A 20514-nucleotide genomic window follows, 5' to 3' on the forward strand; every position below is an offset into this window, starting at 1 on the left:
TCCACAAGCTTTGCCCCAGGGAACTTCAGGTAATGTGCAAGTAAAAACCACACCTGCTAACCAAGAAGCTCTGCCCCTTGCTCCCCTTTCTCATTTGAAGACCACAGGAAGGCAAAAATTAAAGGTTTTATGATCCTCTCTTAGAAATTTGATGTGGTAGTCCTCCTCTTCATTAAATGACTGACAATGGCACATAACTGCAACCCTGTTTTTCCTTGCTTTTCCTTCCCAAAGGAGGACCACAACCACTTCTGGCTTATTATAAAGCCTCAGCCATCAGCAGTGCAGCATAACAACACTCATTTGTCTGACTATTACAACTTCTTCCATTTAAAACACTTCTCCATGCTCTCTAAACTTTAACAAACTTGGCTTGATGGAAACTCCTTCCTCAGACCACCATGGGAGAAGCACATAAAGAGAAAACTTGTCCTTGGGCTGACTATCAGCAGCTGTGCCTTCACACCCTTTGTGCAGCTCAAAAATGAGGCAAAGGAAGTGGTGAGTTCTGAAGCAACTTGTCTGACCAGGTCTAAGGAGAGGACAAAAGCCCCTCTGCCTTATGGTTGTAGCCTTGCCACATGACTTCCTTTTAGTAATTTAACCAGTAATGGGTAAAATACTAATTACCTTCACTAAAGGAAAATTTCCCAACCTACAGCCAAGCAAATCCTTTTGCATCCTCCACACATTCTTTGCAAATAAGAAAAAGAGCACTGCAATTTTTTTATACTAGCACAGACCTGAGGGCAGAATGTAAATGCATACAGCCTGTTCCTCATATTTCCCACTGGTTTATGTTTGTTCCAGTTCTCTCTTTAATGGGCAATTTTCTTGGAAAAATTTTCTTCTTCACAGAACATTACTGTTCTTAATTAGAACATTCCTAAACAATTCCCATTCAAACTTCTGTTCACCACAGATAACTTGCAGGCAGGTATCACCCACCACTGCCATCCTCGGAAAGGTGCTTGGGGAGCTGCTATGATCTTTGGAAAGCTCCCTTGACAGAATATCGGAATCAACTCTGCTTTTCAACTCTACACCATTTCTTCTTTCTTGCAAGGTTGAAGTTCTTCAAAGTAGTGTCATCAAAATAAAGTTTTTAAAATGTGATTAGGTGGCTTAATTATTTGTGGGTATATTTCTGTTTTGTGGTGTACATGTGGTTGTATTGTAATTTTCACCTGCTATCACATGCAGTATGTGCCTTCCAATTTGATTTTTTTTTTAACACATCAAGAAAGGAAAGCCAGACCTGCTTTCTCTGCCTGTTCAGTTAATCTGCCCCTGTCCTACTTACTGCTCATGTGTCTAATCTGGCATAAGGTGACACACATCCCTGGCACAGGCATTTACATTTTTGCATTATTGTGGCTTGGAAGATTACTTTTTATTTAGATGTGCCCTTCCTAATTAGGCAAATAGAGGAAATTTACTAATTTCACCACTCCTTTCATCTCATGAACCTCAATATGTTATAATTTGCTGTATCTGTTTCTGACATCGCAGTCCTTGTACCACATGTGTCCTCTCTGGAAGTGTTCTGTTCCTGAAACTTACTTTTTTCTGATTAATCTCTTTGAAACAGCCTCACATTTGTTATCAAGACTTCCACATAACTCTCAGCACTCAGAAGAAGCAGCAGAAATGTAATTGCTTACAAGTTGTGTAACTAGTTGATGTGAATAAGGCAGGGACACAGCAGAAGGAGCATGGTGTGGGGAATATAGATCTAATACCTTTAAGCATGATCCTGTACTGTCTTGGAATTTCAAAAATTACTTATAATTATAATGAACGCACCATTTAAAGAACCTTAAAATTACAGAGAGTACTAGTAGCACAAAGTGAACCTGTGAAAAATGCATATTTTATGATTGGCTTTTTGCAAATATTAAAATGAATATTATACTTGTTATGTTAGAAAGTTATGATGTATTAATTTTCTTCAGTGTGTTAAATATAGTTTTAGGTTATAACATAACGTTAAAATAGAAATTGCTACACAAGATACTTTTTTTAAAGAGAGGACTCGCACAGAGATAGCAGCCACAGGACACCTAATCTTTCAAAGAATTTAGTGCTCCCTTAACTAACTTCTCACCCTGCTGAGCCCTGAAGACACCGTTAGGATTCAGAGGAAGAAGCTGACACTGACCAGACGGAATCCTTTATTTGAGTGGAATTTGTGCATCATGTGTGAGGTGTATGAATATGCAACAGGCTATTGCTTTTAAGGGTTAATCCTCTGTTAATGTGTGTCCTTTTGGGGGCTTATTTTGCCCAGAAAGATATACCTGGACTGTCCATAACTCTTTTGTTTTTATTGTCTTGTATTGTCCTAAATCTTAATTGTCCAAACTTTTATTAATTATATTACTATATTTATAACCATTTTATTACTATTAAACTTTTAATTTTTTTTAAAGTGTTTGGCATTTTTCACATGACTCACATATGCAGTCCAAGTATCATCATCATTAGGGGGAACAGCTGGATTATTCTCTACAGTAGTTCTCAAAGCCTGGCAAATTCCACTGAAAAGCAGTAAGGGAGGAGCAGATAGTGGCTTCCACTCTTATTCAGTCTATGAGATCACAGTCTTTCACTTTTCAGAGACAAGTAAGTCTCTTAAATACTACATTCCTTAACAGGAGGGCAAAGAATGGAAACCAAAGTAATAAAACCCTGAACAGATGTTCAGACTATCTAGAAGGGAAAATGAGAATTTATACAGAAATGCAGTTTTATTACACGCGCTCTGTTATTGCCACCATTTAAGTGTGCTAATGCAAAATGTATTTATTAAAGACCCAATTAAGAAAATTGTTTAAGTAACTCTCAGTAGTCCAAGAAGCACAACTGTGAATGATGCTGCAGCTTTAACATACCAAAAAAAAAAATAGGAAAAGATGAAAAGCAAAAATGAAACAAAAATTACTACTGAAATTCTATATGGGTATTTTTTAATTTGATGCTGGGACCTGCGAACACTTCTGTGACTTCTTAGTTTTGTTGAAGAGAATGATTTCACTAACTGTGGGTGCAGTCCTCCAGAGCAAGGAATTGGGAATTTTGTCTCTGATTGGAGCAGACTGAGGCTAGCACATACAAGTTACAGCTGCTGAAAGCTGGGAGCAGCACAGAGGTGCAGTGCTTCAGGGAAAAAAGACAGAGAGGAACAGCTTTGCTTTGATCTTTTCACATACAGGCAAACCAAGAAATCAAGGCTCACAACTTTTTTTTTTTTTTTTTTTTTTTTTTTTTTCCAGAATTATTGCTGTTTTATTGAATAAAATCTCAACTTCAAGCGTGTGTCACAGAGACTTCTACTTTAGGTAAGAAAAACATTAAAGACCTCTTGCTGGAATATTAGCAATATGTAAATGTCTTGATAGAAAGAATTAATTCTTTACACTCAGAGAATGTCTACACAAAGAATTCATGCAAAATTTTTAAACGGGAACAAGCCTAAATTTTAATACACATTTAAATGTCTTGATCACGATCACAAAAACTATCATCAAACATAGCTGAAACTAAACTAAAATAGCAGTACAACGGAGAATTCTATTTGTCCAGAATTCCGTAGAATTCTGTTTGTCCAGAATTCCATCAATTTGCTAATAAACTGAGACACACACTTGATGTAAGACTTGAGACAGTAATAATACAATCTCTTGAAGAAACTGACAAATACACATCTGACAAATCCATCTGACAGATGGACTGGGGCTTCAAGCTACAGCAGACAACGTCGGAGTTTCAGGACACACCAGGGGAAAGGTGTGCACAGCACCGGGAGGAAGAAAAGGCAGGTGGGTGACAGCGCTGGCAATGCCACATGCAAGTGAGAGACTAAGGCTTTTCACGCGGTTTTTACATTCTTCTTTGGGTTTTTGGTTATTTCGTTTTGCTTTGGTTTGGCTTCTTTACAAAATTTCTTTACTTTGAGCTAAAGAAAGATTCCCGCTGCTGTCCCGGCCCGTTTCTCCCGGTGCCGCCACAGCACTCTAGTTCTGCCGGCGGTACGCCTTCTTGCGGGCTCCGGAGTCCTGCGCGCCGCCGCCTCTGCGCCTCCTGGACTGCCAGGAGCCGCAGGTCCCGGCCCCGGCCTGCCCCGGCCCCTCAAGGCTCTCCTCCTGCGCCCCGCTGGTGCTCGGGAGGGCGACAGCACCGGGGCCGGCCTGCTGGGGACCCGTGTCCGTGCGGCGCCGCGCCAGCGCGCTGCAGCGCTCGGCGGCCACCTCGATGAGCCGCCCGACGAAGGCGGCCGTCTGCCCCCGCAGCAGCGGCTGCAGCTCCCGCGCCAGCGCATCCTCGCGCAGCCCGTAGCGGCACAGGCTGGCCACGATCCTGCCCTGCGCGAAGGCCACGTCCCACCAGCAGGAGCCGCACAGCACCTCGGCCAGCCACATCTGCAGCGGCCGCAGGATCTCGGTGTGGTTCCTGAAGAAGAATGCCCAGGTCTCGGGGGGGAACCCCGCCACGTGAGGCCGGGGCTCCGGCCCCGCGGCGTCCGGCTCCTCCTCGGGGCTGGCGCTCCGCGACGCCGAGGGCTCCAACACAGCTATCTGCACGCAGCCCTGGTTGGGCGGCAGCGGGTGGAGGATGGTGCGCACGGTCTGCCTGCACAGCGGGCACGACGGGTTCTTCCTGGCCCAGCGCACGATGCAGCCCCGGCAGAACTGGTGCAGGCAGGAGCCCACATAGGCGATGTTGGTCGAGGCTTCGCGGCAGATGGGGCAGCTCCACTCTGCCCCCGTGGCCATGCTGGCGATGGTGGCGAGCAGGGGACAGATGAGGAACGGGAGCTGCTTGCCCTCGGTGGTGTCGCACGCTGTCGGGAGAGAGAGGCAGTGGTCATTGCTGTCCCAGGGAGAGGAGAAAGGAATGGCCAGGCCCCTGGAGAAGCCATCCTCCCCGCTCGCTGAGTCCTGTCACCCAGCCAGAGGGCCCCCATGGGGCACAGCTCACCTTCAGTTGCCTGTGCCAGAGCAGGCAGGGTGGGGAAACAGGAGTGATGGCCCCGGGACTGGCACCGGGAGCTTCCAATGGCAACCACCCAGTGCCACAACTTCAGTCCTTTTTCACTCCATTTTAATTCCAAATAACCAGGGTGAGGGTGGGGGAAGAGTGAGGATAACATTTTACCAGAGGGAGGGATACATGTTTAGCATGGTGAGAGGTAGAGATTGGTGGTTTTTGATTGGCAGTGTACTAAAGCATACCAAAAATGCTTTTGCAGATGACTGGAACTAATGGCAAGTCCACTCTTCAAAACAGCAATAATTTTAAAGTTTCAGGCTAAACCACAGGCCTGCAACATAAAACAACGGCATTTTACTTATTTTACTGTGGAGGTGTGCCTTTGCAACAACAGCCTCAGGGACAGGTAGCAGTTTTTGCATAGTGGTTTACAGAAGTGGATAGTCCTAAAATGGGAGTTACATAGCATATATCTAGATATTGAAGTTGTGCTTGAGTAAATAATTGCCAGAATTAGCTAATTCTGCACTAATTTTGCTTCCTAAGCAGAAGTACTCATCAAGGGAAGTTTTTTCCTTCTTACTTTTGTGACCAAGCTGATAATTTTATTACTTCTAGTACATTTATTAGTGCTAATAACATGTAAATATGAGTTACAATTTAAGGATATGCTTGAGGCACAGTGAAGATTGTGCTGGTATCAAGGAAGTCGTTTCACCAGCATTAAATCAAGTGCCAAATCAGAGTCTGTACAAAGTTTTGTTTAGCCAACAGATTTCTCTTGGGAAATGGCCATAAGTATTTTGTGCCTGGAAGTCTTAATCGAGTGTACATGGCTCTGCCCTGAAAGCTCCTGTTTTAACTTCCTGAAATAACAAGATTACATAGAATAGACCTAAATCCTCTGTGTGCAACCCCTGAGAAAATACGAATTTAACTTCAGTCCTGGTTCTGTATCTCAGAGACGTATGTACATATGACTTCTGTAAGCCTTATGAAATACAGGATATAATTACATTCCTCTTAAGAAACACAGTAAACAAGCCATGGCAATGGCAGTCTTGAATTAATACTCTGCTCTGCTCAACTAGAATCAAGAATTCAGTTGAATTAGGATTTTCAATTTAGTGTACAATGCTTCTGTGGCTGCTTTTCAGCAGTGGGACACATTTCTCAGAGAAAGACGAGTACCTTTTGCTCCTACAGTCATTGGACTAGTGGAAACTAGTGGAAGTATTACCACACTCCTGACAGATCTCAGACTAACTCATCATTATTGTAATAAATAATAGATGTCAAAGCTGTGTCTTTCATGAAGGGCTTCTGTCTATTACAAGAGTACTCTCCATGTTCTGTTTAAAAACAAACCAAACGTTTGCATCAAACTTACATAAAAGTAGAAGTACAGGTCCACTATACCTGGAGGTACGGTTGATTTATGCTGGTTGGGTGTGTTGGTATGACTACCAATCCATAAGGGGAAGGAAGCACCTAAGAAAGGAGAAAAAACTGCACCACATCAATTACAGAAACAACATACAATGAGCTAACCATAACCCCCTTTCCCCATCCCCCTGTGACTGCTGAGGATGATGAAGATAGAGAAATTGGGTGTAAAATTAAGCCTGGGAAGAAGGCAGGAAGTGTTGGGAGGGTCTTTTAAGCTTTGGTTCTAATTATTATCCTACTCTGATTTGATTGGTAATAAATAAGCAAATTCTCCAAGTTGAGTCTGTTTTACCCATGAGATAATTTATGAGTGATTTCTCCTTGCCCTTGACACCTACAAGCCTTTTCTGATATTTTCTTTCCCCAGACCAGCTGGAGAGGGAACTTGAGAGAGTGGCTCTGATGAGCACCTCTGATCCAGCCATGGTCAACCCACCACAGGTTTTCACCAGTGAGCAGAATTTTGTCATTCCACATGGTATTGTACTGCACACAGCTGTAGGCACACCCACCGCAACTGAAATGTTATTTTTGCACCAGTCCATACCCTTTCTCTTCCCATGTGTCATGATCATTTCTGCCAGACACTGAAATGTAAGTGGTTTCTTAGTGCCCTAAGGCAGCAAAGGCATTTAAGGAAACTGAAAAGACTGGAAATAGTTCTAAACTCAGAAACTTCCACATAAGCTTTGTTATTCATGGAGCTGTCCTGCAGAACCAGCACAAGCCCACAGAAATATGACAAACGAGCTCCCTGGCATTAAAGATTGTGTCAAGGACCAGCTTCCTCAATCCCTGTGATCCTGACACAAATTCACCAGGGTGCACCATGGTTCTCTCATAGCATCAGTGCCAAGACCTGCTGTTCTGCAGAAAATAAGGTAATTAAGATATCCCTGTTGGAGACAGACTGTGAATAAAATGCTTCTTATTTAACATTTTCAACATGTTTTCTCTTGAGGACACTCAAATATAAGATTGTCAATAAAGACTTACTGATATCTTTGTAACAGGACTCAAGAGAATAAATTCTATCCTACAAATCAATCCTATATACTTGTGCAGTCCCTATGAAAGCCAACAGACAAATGCTTAAGACAAGAATTGATTTGTCACTAGATAGTCTTTGGAACTGATGTGTTAATATACAGAACAAGATATCTCTGAAAATTCCCTGCATTGTGAAAGAGGTGATAAATGTAAAATGAACAAAGCACAGTCGATGTAAAAAAGGTTTTGAAAGTTGGAATCTGTTGAAATCCCCTGAAATACAAATGTGAACAGGAAATACATATATTAGCAAGGACTGAAGGAAAAAAGGGTCTAAACACTGCATGCAAAATTTAGACTATACACACAAACTGAGGTTAAGGGAAATTCAAAATTTTCTCATGGAACTGAGAAGTAACAGAAGGTATTAATAAGAATAAATATGTGATCTTTAAAGTTTTTCATTTAAAAAGTAATAGCAACTATTTCTAGAATAAAAATGCTATTAAATCTGCAAAACCAAAATCACTACACTTTTTCTTCTAATATCCGAAATACTAAAGAAAGTAAAAGCTCATTTAAACTGACGAGATTTGAGTTTTATTCTTTTATCAAACACAATGTACTAGAAGGACAGGAAAGACTTAGTTTTCAGTCCTTCCCCTCCCAAAATCAGTCAACTCAGCAGAGTGTGGATATTGGGACTGGCATCATGCTGGTTTGTTTCAGGGAGGGCGCAGGGGGGTGTTGCCAGCAATCTCCACCTAGGATAATCGTGAGGCTGAGAAGAATCCCTTCCCAAATAAAATTTCATTGAAACCACTTGTAAAATGAGCCTTTTTATGTGAAGAAAAAAAAATACCAAAAAAACCAAAAGGCCATTTTTCATAAGAAGTGTTTCTGAAGACTCCTAGTCAATTTTACCATCAAGTCAGCTTTAATAACAGGCTGGTAAATTGCAGTGCCCTGCAGGACTTCAGGCTGCAGTAATGCAGCAGAAAGGAAAGCAGGACTGTTAAAGGTATAATTCTAAAAGGACTCCCCCAAACTCTCTCTCAGCCTTTTTTATAAGTGTTTCATCTCTACAGAAGAACTCAGCTATCAGGGGGATCCCTTTCATATTTTTTGCAATATGTTTGTCACTCAGCTTACTAGACACTTCCACAATGGATGCTTGTCCTGCTGTGTATAGTCCTTGAAACAAAAGTGTGTGATGTTACAGGGACTGAAAGCTGAGCTTTAATTTCATTTCTATGGGCAGTTCCCTTAAGAGTTGGACTAAATGATCCCTGTGGTCCTTTCCAACTCAGAACTTTCTGTGATTCTTTAAAGTAGTGGTAGACTTTAAAGAAGATGCCCTAATGGTAAGAGATAAGTATCAAGTAACTGAAATGGGACCAATGTAACTATCTTTGGAGCTGGTCTTTCTTTGACCAGGTTAGGAGAACTCCAGGGATGCCATTCAGCCTCCAGGGTTTTTTGATTCTATGGTAGATTTCAAACAAACAATATTACTCTGTCCTATTAGCATATAACTGCAGGTTCTGCAGTATGCAGTAACAGCTTTCAAGAACAAGTTTCCCTTAGTAAAATGCCTGAACTCTTGCTCAGCTGCTGGCAAAACCAAAAGAGAAACATTTGTTGAAAATGTATTCTTAAATTACATAAATAAGAGGCCTGAGGCTTTTCTGCCTAAAGCTGTCCAGTTGCTGTTGTTAAACCTGAGTCCTCAACATGACCACTCACTGATCCCCAAGGCTAAGTCCTACCCAAAATCCAAAATCAGAGCACAGAAATACCTTCTCAGGCTTGAACATGATGCACAATAAACTACATTAGATTGAGAGCACTCAGTTGAAGGCAGCATCAATTTAAACTGTTTCTGAAAATAATTTTTTCACATCTCTTTGTCTTCTCTTCCCTGCACCAACATTTGCACGGCTGATCTGCTAGAACAAGGTTGAGGGGTTTTTGTTTGTTTGTTTGTTTGTTTGGGGTTTGTTTTGTTTTGTTTCGGGGTTTTTTGTTTGGTTGGTTTTTTTTGGGTTTTTTGTTGGTTTTTTTTTTAGTTTTTTTTCTCTTTTTTTTTTAATTTTAATTTTTTTTTTTTTTTTTTTAATAGAGTTCATTTTTATGCCCGAGGATTTCTCTAACCTAGCTCAGCATGGGGTCATGAAAGGTGTATGGAAGAAAGATGGAATCTGTAGAAATGTTTTCCCAAGTCAAACAGGGAACAGAACCCCTACCTACTGTCTAGTCTCAGCACCAGCCAGGTTTCCTGTCTGTGTACTTTCCCTCCACTTTTTTGTGCCTCTGCCAGGAAGATGATCAGGACAATACTAACTCCTCTACTTCACTCTTGTTTAAAATTCCCACTTGAAGTTTTTAAATGTCATTCTGGCATTTAATTGAAAATGAGTAATAAAGGGCCTTATAAGTGAAAGTAGGAATTAATATGTGCTAGTGAATTCTGGGAATTAAAAGTTACCACTTTTGCCTTCCTTAAGCCCATCCAAGGCTGATCAGGTAACCTGCTGACCTTATAAACTCTGTGTCCAGCCTCCTCAGGTAGGAATTAAATAAAGAACGGATGATGGAAGAGTAATAAATTAACTGTGTCTAGAATCATCCTTCTCCACTCCCTTTTTTGATTATTCCTTCTGTGTCCTTCTGGGGTAGTTACAGAGCAGGTCAGTGACCTCAAGATTGCTGGAACTGCTTACAACTCCTTACAAAACCACTGCAGGAGGGGTGGCCTCACCTTCACCTCAGGCAATTCTTTTTGAGAAATAAATAAAACTACCAAACAAAGTTTTTTTTCTCCAGAAGCCAGACACATCCTGCTCTCTGTACCACCTCTTCCTGGATATCATGTTGCCTCCCTCCACTTTTTCTGCTGCAACTGCATTGCAGATACTTTCACAAAGACCAGTTCATGGTATGACTAATTACATCGTGAAATTAGCTGTGCTTATTTTCAGATTTTGCTAATTTAATATCCTTGTTGTAGGCATAGAAACCAGACTGAGAAGTACAAGCCTGTTAGATAAGTTCACCTAAGGTGTGGCTAAAGGACTGGATGGTACACATCAAAGAAAATCTTCCAACTAAGGATTCAGAACAAGAAATGAAAGAGTCTTTCAGTTTTTGCAGCTGAAGGAAATCAGTGTCTAATTGCAAGTTTCTGTTGGCATTTCAAAATTAAAATTCCAGGAATGACCAGGAGGAAGGATAGTGAGAGTTTTGTTTCTACAGGCCCAGTGAGAATCCATGGAAGTCACAGGGAATGTGTCCTCCACACCAGAGCCTGTCTCTTCGCACAGCAATCCTCCTGAGCCACATGATTGAAGCACATTACTTGTCTTCCTGTGTTACTGCTAGAGTAGATTGAGAGAGTCCTTTGCTTTCTTCCATCAAACAAAACAAAACAAAACAAAACAAAACAAAACAAACAAACAAAAAAATCAAAGGGAAAAAAAACCAAAAACAAAACAGTCACAGTCTTAAGGCTGAGGACCATATGTTTAAATACTGCCAGTCCTTTCTTTGGTGAAAGAGAACTGTTTGATGAAGTCTAATATTATGTTTTTACTTTATTCAGGGGATTATTTAATAGCAGTGTAAACCTGCAACATAGCATTTGAATACATTTGAAATGTATAAGTCCCTTTTAAAATGAAAACATGACCACTGAAAACAATAAGTAGGTTTATAAGCAACACCTCTAACACTTATTATATGTACAAGATCAGGACATCTTCAGGCTAAGTTTTTCTCTCATTAGTATGCTGGATGTTTGAATGTAAAATTAGTCAGTCTTTATGCTAAAATTTCTCAGGTATTCAAAACCCTGAAAATATAAAACCCTGAAAATCAAAGTCTATCTTTTAAATCATGAATCACAAGCATCTGAATTTAAAACATTTTTTATCTGTGATGCAGATAGATCTAGGAGAAACAATGATCATAACTGAGGGTGAAACAATTCTCTTTCATCCAGAATTGTACACCTTTTGTTAACAGTAAAGGTATCAGGAAGGGAAAATATTTTGTTGAGATTTGGGGAGAAGTTTGTTTGGGTTTTTTTCCTAAAAGGATGAAATGGCTGAATTCTTTTTCTTTGTTTCCCACTGCATACTAGCACTGAAACAGTATTAATGCAGTGAAGACTTCTTTGAAGTGTTCCCCTTTAGGTATCATTAGATGGTACCATGTCACAGATTCCTTTCACTGAATAAAACAGTGATTTAAAGAGATTCTATTACTGTAATAGAATTTTATTCTGTTACATTAGTCTGTGATGCTTATATTCATACCTGTGTTTTAAAAACTCAGTGATACAGGAGGAATATGAAGATGAAAGATACAAAGTGTATCACTGAGACAGGGGATCTAAATCAAAGCCTTCATTTTGACTTCAGAAAACAACATTCTCTGGTTAAGGTAAACTTTGGACTCCAGGCAGACATCAGTAATAAGAGAGTTGAGAACTCTTTTGGTGGGAGTCTTAAGAAAATCAAACCAGCTGTAGTGAACCTAAAAAATACCTGCAGGGGAACCAGACATAATCTAACTGTAACAATATTTTCATTATAGTCATGATGTCAACATGACATGGATAATTTTCCTTCTGCAAGAAGCAAACCCAAAATCTTATACAACTTGAACAAAAAAGAGAATGCTTTAATCTGTTTAGAAGATTTGTGCTGCAGATTACTGACCTGACACACACAATGTGTCTATGATAAAGAAAGAACAGTAAGGATTCCATTCCAAGTCTCCTTATGCAGAGGAATTGAAAACTGGCTATTCTGAGGCTAATATGCATAGTCAGATTAATGATTTAGTGTCAATCCAGAGATGAGATGTTCTCAGTTTCTGTAGGTAGGGGGAGAAGTGAGCATGGAACATGTGTCAGTTAGTCAGGCTCAGTGTCTCATACACCACAAGCCTCCTCAACCACTCAGCTCTTTCTGGTACTGCTGTCCTCCAAGACTGCAGTGTAAGCATCCATCAAACATGGTAAAAAATGCAATTTCTTTAAATACTTCATCACTACTTTACTACATTGCTACCACTTCATAATATTTCTCTCATTTGTGCTCCAAAGTAATTTGTACTCATCTCTCACAAACATCTTGATGTCATTTTGACTGGAGTTCTGTAATCAAGAAAGGGACTGCCCTTGCTCTGCTGTTGATGCCTTCCAAGCTATAGAAGAAATAGGCTTTGAATTAAGGTCTGCTGATTAAATTTGAAGACTTTCATGCTTCCGTAACCAGTATGAATATTTTCTGAATCCTAATTAGGTTTCAATGTTCTATTTACACTTGGATTTTCCATCAGATTTCTGTCCACTAGCATGGCATCTGCCCTTAAATTTGCCCTCACAACTGCGTGAGAGCACGTGTGTCAATGTTTGAGGCTCTCCCCTCCACCCAGAATGTTTGCAAGGCAGACACCTATTGAACTACTGTAGTTGTCATTTTTATATCCTGCTGTAACAGCAGCCATCTGACTGTAGATCACAGACTACAAACTGTTTATTACTAGAAAAGTTACAAGCCTGAGCATTATTTATCCAATCTCTCTAAATGTTTCAATACAGGGAAAAAATCAAAACGCCAAAGGAAACCCAGGCTCTGGAAGCATATCAGCCCCCTTACCTTACCAGAGAACTGCATTAATTCTACTTTGTGCCAGCCTTTCCTTTGAACAACACCAACTCTGGCTCCTCAAGGCAGGACTGCATTATGCAGCATCTGAGCTCCTGTAAGAAAACAGAGTCAAAGCCACAAGAGGCAACAAAAGATCCCCCTTCTCTGGTTCTTGTTATGTAAGATTTTGATGTCACTGTGGAAGAATCTTCACAGAAGTTAATGCTACCAGGTGATTTTCTAAGTACCAGTAGGCTTTCCTGAGTACCCTCAATCATTAGAAAAAGTTGTTTACACTCGTAGTGTTCAGGCCACTGCTGTAGTTGCTAAGTCACTCCTCTTGGGACATATCTTGGTACCCTGGGATGCCCTGTGCAATATGGAGGGAGGCAGGCAGAGTCCCACCATCCTGACTGATTAAGTTCACTGTGCTGCTGTGTGAAGAATCTTGTACTAGCCAGTTTGCTGTGAAATCATTCCTAGCTCAAGCCATGTCAAAGTAAAATGCAAGTAAAATAATTCATTGCATTCAGTATAGAAGCAGCTACAAAGACTTAAATTAAGAATGAATGAAAATGCACTTTTAAACTACTTATGGCTAAATTCAATCAGAAGTGGTATTGCTCCCCAATGGCAGACTGACTCATCACTTTTCCTAACACTGTTAGAGAATCTCTGCTTGCTCATTTTAATGAATAAAAGTCTGTTTCTCATGGCACATTCTGGTTTGTTCCACCTGGCCTTCTGAAGACCTAGGGCTAAGACAGACTAAACCTTTCTTTACCAACCTTGGCCATTACGTTATATTCATGAAATTATCTGTGCTGAAATAGTTTCACTTCCTTCAGGAAATCCAGTTTTTCTTAACCCAAGTGTCAGTTTCTGTGTTTGGTTATTTAACTCTCACCTAACAAATTAAAATTTCTTCTTTTAGTAAGCAGCTCCTAGATCTTTACTTAGGAAGTGTCTTTACTACTAAACCTCTTATGAACCAGTTTGTGAGGACACTCATGGTTGGGGTAATCCACACCAACACCTCATATCTGAGTGCTCCAAATGCAACATCCACTCCATATACAGTATTCCATGGCCCTTTTGTCATCCACATCTGATTTTCCTTCACAGAAGAGTCATTTCTTCAGAAAAGGTGGCAGAATATCACTGATGAGGTACACTAATGTTTGCCTTCCAAAGGGTTCAAATTCAGCTAGCCAGAATTTAAGCGGTCTTAGCGATATCTCCTTCTTATCTTCCATTTTTGCCTCTCCTTGTTTCTTACTAAAGGGTACCTGTCCACCATCACATTTGTTTTGATTTCTTGGCTTTTGTGTTATCTTTTTTCTTATGAGAGTTATGAGCTTTAGGTGTGGTAAAAGACATTATGCTTCTATGGAAATACAACAATTTTAGCTGTAAAAGGAGCAGTGCCTCTGTCCTGAAGAATGTCATCTTTTATGCCCTGTGGCTCACACCTAATTAGTGTTCTTTTCCTATATCCCTTTCCTTACTTTGACAATTAATAGACTTCATAGGGCACTGGGTAGCTAGGAGGAAGCAGAGGGTCACTGAAGAGATGATCCGAAATAATCCAGCATGCCCTTAGGACAAACTCCAGTGGTACTGTTAAGCACCAGCAGCTTAAGAGGAAGAAAAAGCAACTCCCCAAAACAAGAGTTGAGTAAGGAGCACAAAGGCATTAAAAATCAATATGCTATAACTTCTGCTGCCAAGCAACTTGGTCAACTCTGTGTACCAATGTGCTGGCTGCTAATGGATAACTAATAAGGCTTACAACCACAAAAGGAAAGTACTATGCTAAAGGTAAGTTTTAAAAATTGGAATAATGCAGGGTTTCTGACCAGGAGGTTCAGAGAAGTGAACAGCGAGCAGACCTACTCACTGCCTCTTCAGCCATTAGAGAAAGTTAATTCCCTTGACATGGCACTTTGCCAGCTCTGACTTACCTGGCTGAGCCATTTTGGAGTAATTAGGACCATTTCAGGGTAGTCCTGTCCCAGTCTTGCTGCTGCTCCTTGGAACATGCAGCAGCTGAGAGTCTTGCAGAACGGTTAATAAAAGAAAAGTGCAAGTGTGCTGGGTTCTGCTGGTGCACATGCATGTTAAAACACAGAGAACTGCTCTGGGGCAAAACCAGCATTTTCAGACAACAAACACAGAGGTTACTACTATGAGGGGAAAGGTTGGCACTGCTTAGAATTGCGTTAGAATTTAGGTGGAAATTATTAGATGACAATTATTAAGTGAGAAATGAATGATGCTTAATAATTATAAATTTCTCAATCAAAGCTGATAGGTATTTTCAAAACGTTTTGGGAGGAAAAATATTTGGATGATATTTCATTAAGAACTTGATCTTATTTTCTTTGTTACAGAAGATTTGCAAGAATTATTTGCTCTAGCTTGGTTCTACTTTAACATACCTGGGCATCCGTGTCCACATTTATTGTCCCACTCAAAAGAATAATTGGGGAGGGGGGAGGGGGGGCGGCAGAACCTCAGCAATCAAGTTTGAGCAAATTGCTGTCTTTTTCCTGAGTGCTTTCCTCTCCCACTCAATGTCCCTGATAAGAGCAAAGATCTTTTTATTCTCACAGCTGCTGCTCAGCACATCTTGACCTACCATGTGCTGCTGCAAGTATTGGTATAGGTCATTAAAAAACTTAAATTAGAGGTTTGGATGAAACACAAAAAATCCCAGCCTGTGAATTGTAGATGAATTTGTTGTGTGATTGGGTTTTTTCATTATGCCTTTAATCAATCTATTTGTATGCAACTTTACTCAGACATAACAATAGAACTGAGCTTATTATAGATTACCAGGAATTTTGTCAAACCTCAACAGAATGTGAAGCAAAAGTGTCGTCAGGTACAACATGACCAGTTTCAACTTCGCTTTTAAAGTAACTTATATAACGCTGTAGCAAAAGACACATATCTGCATCCAAAAATGCTTTACAGGCATAGCAGTACTTTTTCTCACAATTCTCTCATGCTTGTCACAAAAAACTTACACTGTCTGGAAAAGGAAATGTTCTAAGGCATATGATCAGTCATTAATTTTGAAAGCTTCCAAAATTCCGCAGTTCCTCCATTTCTAGAACAAGCTTTTTCCTTCAGTTATTCAGAGCTTTCCTTTGAGGAAAAAAAGAAGAGAAAAAAAAAAGAAGAAGAAAAGAAAAAAAAAAAGAACATAACAACAACATCAAAACCAAAGACATCTAACTCAGAATTACAAGATTTCACATATTTCATATCAGTTTTACCAAAACATCCTAAAGAAATAGAATAGCAGAATTGAACAGAAGGAGGCACAGAAGACACAAAGATAACAAAGGCACAGAAGACAAAAAGATAACACTTTTGGTCATTTTTTCACCTTTGAAAAAATGACCAAAAAGAGCAAAAATTCACAGGAGTTCTAGATGGTTCCCATGGAGGCCCTACACTACAGCAAAATGGTATTGCACAAAGGAGGGCAACATAGCAAAAGTCAGACTGATGGAGGGATGAAAAGATAAAGGATGAAGGATTTTAGAGAACACATTGAATCAAGTACCTGAAGAGTCTTTATGCAGAAGCTGGAGCTGGGAGGAATTTTGCTAAGTACCTGTTCTCCAACGTGTTGGACTCCCAACACCGCAGCTATTGGGGTTCCAAGATCTTCATGTGTGGATGATCATATCTCGGTGCCTAAAATTAAGAAGCAGAGGAATGGCTTAAACACTGTGCAACTGGTTTGCAAATGAAGGAGCAAACTGCAGACTTGATGTTAAAACAGTTTTCATGCCCTTACAACCCACGTAAGTTACAGTCCCCAGGCCATGCTTTGCTTACTCAACATACAGAAAAAGGTATTAAGTACTGTGTCTGGCATGACTGTACGTACTTCTGATGACATTCTTCTGAAGACAACCTGGTACACTGAGTTCCAGTGAGGGCATTGATACATAATACAAGGAGATCCCAGTGGTTTCTAAAGGCAACAGGCAAGTGAATCTTATGAGCTCAGAAACGAACAGGGGAAATCTAAGAAAACAACCCTTCAGCAAGTAAGGCAGGATTTTTTTGCCAAGCCTAAAGACTCTGGTCCTTTGTGCTGAAATTCACAACAGGAATGTTGTTGAGAATACTGAAAGAAATACTGAAACACAAAGTGCTGCAAGGGTAGATGTCTGTGTGGGCAATAATTCACCAGAAATGAGAAGTCTGAAGCCCCAGGAGCAGGGACACTGAGGGGTCTTGGTATGCTGCTCTGAGAGAGGCAGGAAACAAAGGATGGAGTGGCACAGATGTGCTGTGGTCATGCTCTGTTTGAAACAATGCAGCCAGTGGAGCTAAGAAAAGGAAGGGTCCAAACAGTGACCAAAAGTTGAACTTTGCTTCATTAACTCAAAAATATTGCTTTTAACACTCCCTCATATGCCAACAAAATAAAAACTGCATATGCATGACAAGTATGAATAAAGTACCTCAAATTTCACTTGGTCATAAAATTACATCAGTTAGACTTTTTCCCACTCTCAAAGTAAACAATAGACATGTGACTTAAGAGGGAAAGGAGGTCAGAGGTGACTCCACCTTTCTGTTCTGGGGCTGTTGAACGGCTGTGCCCATCTCCTCCCCCATAAAGAGGCCTGTGGAATAAGCTCCATTCTCTGGTAGTACCATTGACTTACCTTTCTGATACCAGTGCCATGCCAACTTCTGATGCATATTCTGTCACAGCAATCAATAAATCTCAGTGTTCATGAAACACCATATTGAACATGACCAGACTTACAGCACTGAATTGGTTCTAATCAGAAATAGAACCCAGCCACAGCCAGCATCTCTGATTTCTATGGCCCAGCTGGAGCACAGGGTAGGTGGGGTATGTTCTGTCAAATTTCATACTTTAAAAATGTTTTCCGTGAAAGTGTATGATTAAGTTCTTTCCAGACAGATAATATACAGCTAAGAAGGGGAAGATCTTGCTGCCTCTGGGCCCACTATGTCTGTTTCAACTCTGCTCTGAAGTTTTCCTAGGCAGTAGCTTTTTGCTTCCTGAATGCTTCAACTTTCCTTTCCACGTGAAACAGAAGGTTTATGTACAATCTGCATGTTTTCAGTGTGGGGTCTGCCACTTTCTGGAGGCAGGACAAAGCAGGACCCTTTACAAGGGGAACGTGTGTTTTCCTTCTCTCAGGTAGCAGCACAGCCCAACCAGGACAAAAGCACCATGCTGCAAAACATGGTAGTCACATAAAAGAAAAAGGAGTCACCACTCTGGGAACCTGCTGGTCACATAAATAAAGCAAAACATTGTCAGGAAACCACAAACATACAGTCAGGCTTCATTAAAGAAGGGAAATCCATCCCCCTTGAACTACTGTGAACTGCTCAAGGTTCACTGCAGCTCCCTCTCCTGAATTTGAGACTCTTCCAAAGACAGAGTGGGAAACTGAGATGGAAATTGCTCTCTGTTTTATGCTGATTTCATCATTTAAGAGTCTTTTTTCCACTAAGCAAATTGGAAGTCACACCTCATCCAGGTTTTTCTGGTTTTTTGGGTCAGTTCTAGATAGATCTAGCTCACAACTGTCTCTAACCTGAAGCCCTATCACTGCTGGTTTTTGACTTCTCAGTCAGTACCCAGACCTGAGAACATCTTCGTATCTACTGGTTTTATTAGGGCAATGATGATGCACGTGTTGTTACACTTCTTTTTCCTAAGTTCAGTTTCCTTATCCAAATGAAACCAATGACACTCATTGATAACACAGAACTCAAAGTAGCTAGAATGGAGGGAGAATGTGATTTCCTACTTTCTCTTTAGTGCAATAAAACTACACTGTCCATATTTAGTTCAGTAGATTGTAAAATACTCATTTTCAAACGCAAACTTTGATTATTACCTTGCTGTCTGAATACATGCCCCCAGATATTCAAGTGTTCTTTTTTGCCCAGATCTTAAACCTCACAGCCACAACTTAGAGCTATGGTGAATTTAACAATCCAAAACAATGATTGCACAGAATCAACTGACAATGGGTAATTGCATCAGGAAAAATAAGTATGATGCCAAAAGATTTTGTTGCACCCATAAATAAGCTACCTTTATACAATTCCTTAATCTACTAAGCATTTCTAAATGGGTTTACTCTACTTCTCCTTCAAATCTTGAATTTATGACTTTAGTTTTAATGGACTTATTCACTGAATTCTGAGTGTTATGAACAGGCTCAACTGAAACATTTTTTTAAAATAAGTATAAATTATATACTACAAGTATACACTTTGTTTTCTTCAGATTATACTGTTTCAGTTTATTAGAAAATAGACTTTCCCCCCTTGCTCTGCTATTTCAGTTTGTCTTTTATGGATATAGCTGATTAAACGTCCATAACTTAAGGACAGGGTTTACGTTCTCCCTGTTGAGTCTTTATGTTTGATACATGTCACACTTGGATTTACTTCCACTCTGCAGACAAATGCACTGTGTACTTCAGAATTGTCTTTAGTGTTTTCTGTGGTCTTTACTTTCATATTACCACTACTAGGTACTAACAGCTTTAAAAAAGAGGAATTGTACCTTCTCCATTTTTTATTTTCTTGATTGAGGACTCATAAAAATCTGGTTTACTGTTCTTTGAAAGAGCATCCTTCCTCTATGGCTCTGTGAGCTCTGAGCTAACCCATTCCTTTAGTCAAGAATAAAAATATAATTATGTTTTTGCATTATTAGTATATTATACATTATTAATACTGAGTTGACAACCTGCAGGTCTTCTCAGTTTTTTTTCCAAACAATTCACCAATCAGTGTCTGAGGGCCACTAAGAACCATGTGACAACCAGTCAAGTGAGCATATTTTAAAGAACAAAATTTTGCATGTAGCCCAGGTCAAAGCTAGGACTTTCAGTACTGCATTACAAGGGTTTTGTTTTCAAACAGAGGCATCAGTGTTGTAAGTATCTGTGGATAAACTAGTAAGGACTGACTCCTGACAAAATGACCTGCCTCTCCATCCCTCCTGCTGCCTGGCCTGTCCAAGAAGCTGTGGAGCTCCTCAGGGAAGAGACTTTTTGGCTTGTGAATCAAAGAGGTGTTCAGACATCATGGCTGCATTCTGAATTGCTCTGTGCTCAGCAGCTTCTAGCCCAGTCTGGCAAGATCCCAGACGTGGCTTATGATTGATGAAGCCCAAATTTCAGGAAAGCATCCAGGATTTTTCACCTAAACTAGCATTTTGGAAACAGAGACATATTAGCGGAGCACAGCTACCTGAAACTTTGGCTCTTTCTGTGACGTTTTATATCCTGGTAGCCAGAGAACACTAGACAGAGCAAAACAGAAATTATCTTGAATGAAAGCTCAAAATAGAATATATCACTGCAGGAGGAGTCAGTTATGATATCTACATGCT

At 40.3% G+C, this 20514-nt stretch overlaps 1 protein-coding gene across 10 annotated transcripts in view; it reads right to left on the reverse strand.

The window, feature by feature from the left end:
- Positions 1-3289: 3289 nt before the first annotated feature.
- Positions 3290-20514, reverse strand: part of LOC120502674 — a 50090-nt gene continuing 32865 nt past the window's right edge. For 2 of the 10 annotated variants that reach the window (XM_039710265.1, XM_039710263.1), the window contains 5 exons: positions 16717-16799; positions 16121-16241; positions 13103-13201; positions 6412-6483; positions 3290-4843 (listed from right to left, as the gene is read on the reverse strand). In XM_039710265.1, the coding sequence (XP_039566199.1) occupies positions 4017-4843; positions 6412-6483; positions 13103-13115 (912 nt within the window). In that variant the 5' untranslated portion in view covers positions 13116-13201; positions 16121-16241; positions 16717-16799 and the 3' untranslated portion in view covers positions 3290-4016. Of the gene's footprint in view, positions 4844-5234; positions 5324-6382; positions 6484-13097; positions 13202-16120; positions 16242-16665; positions 16800-20514 lie in introns of those variants that run through there. The other 8 variants (XM_039710264.1, XM_039710262.1, XM_039710267.1 and 5 more) reach the window with 7 other exon arrangements.

This window comes from Passer montanus, unplaced genomic scaffold, assembly GCF_014805655.1.
Source record: "Passer montanus isolate IOZ18808 unplaced genomic scaffold, ASM1480565v1 scaffold229, whole genome shotgun sequence".
Lineage (NCBI taxonomy): Eukaryota > Metazoa > Chordata > Aves > Passeriformes > Passeridae > Passer > Passer montanus.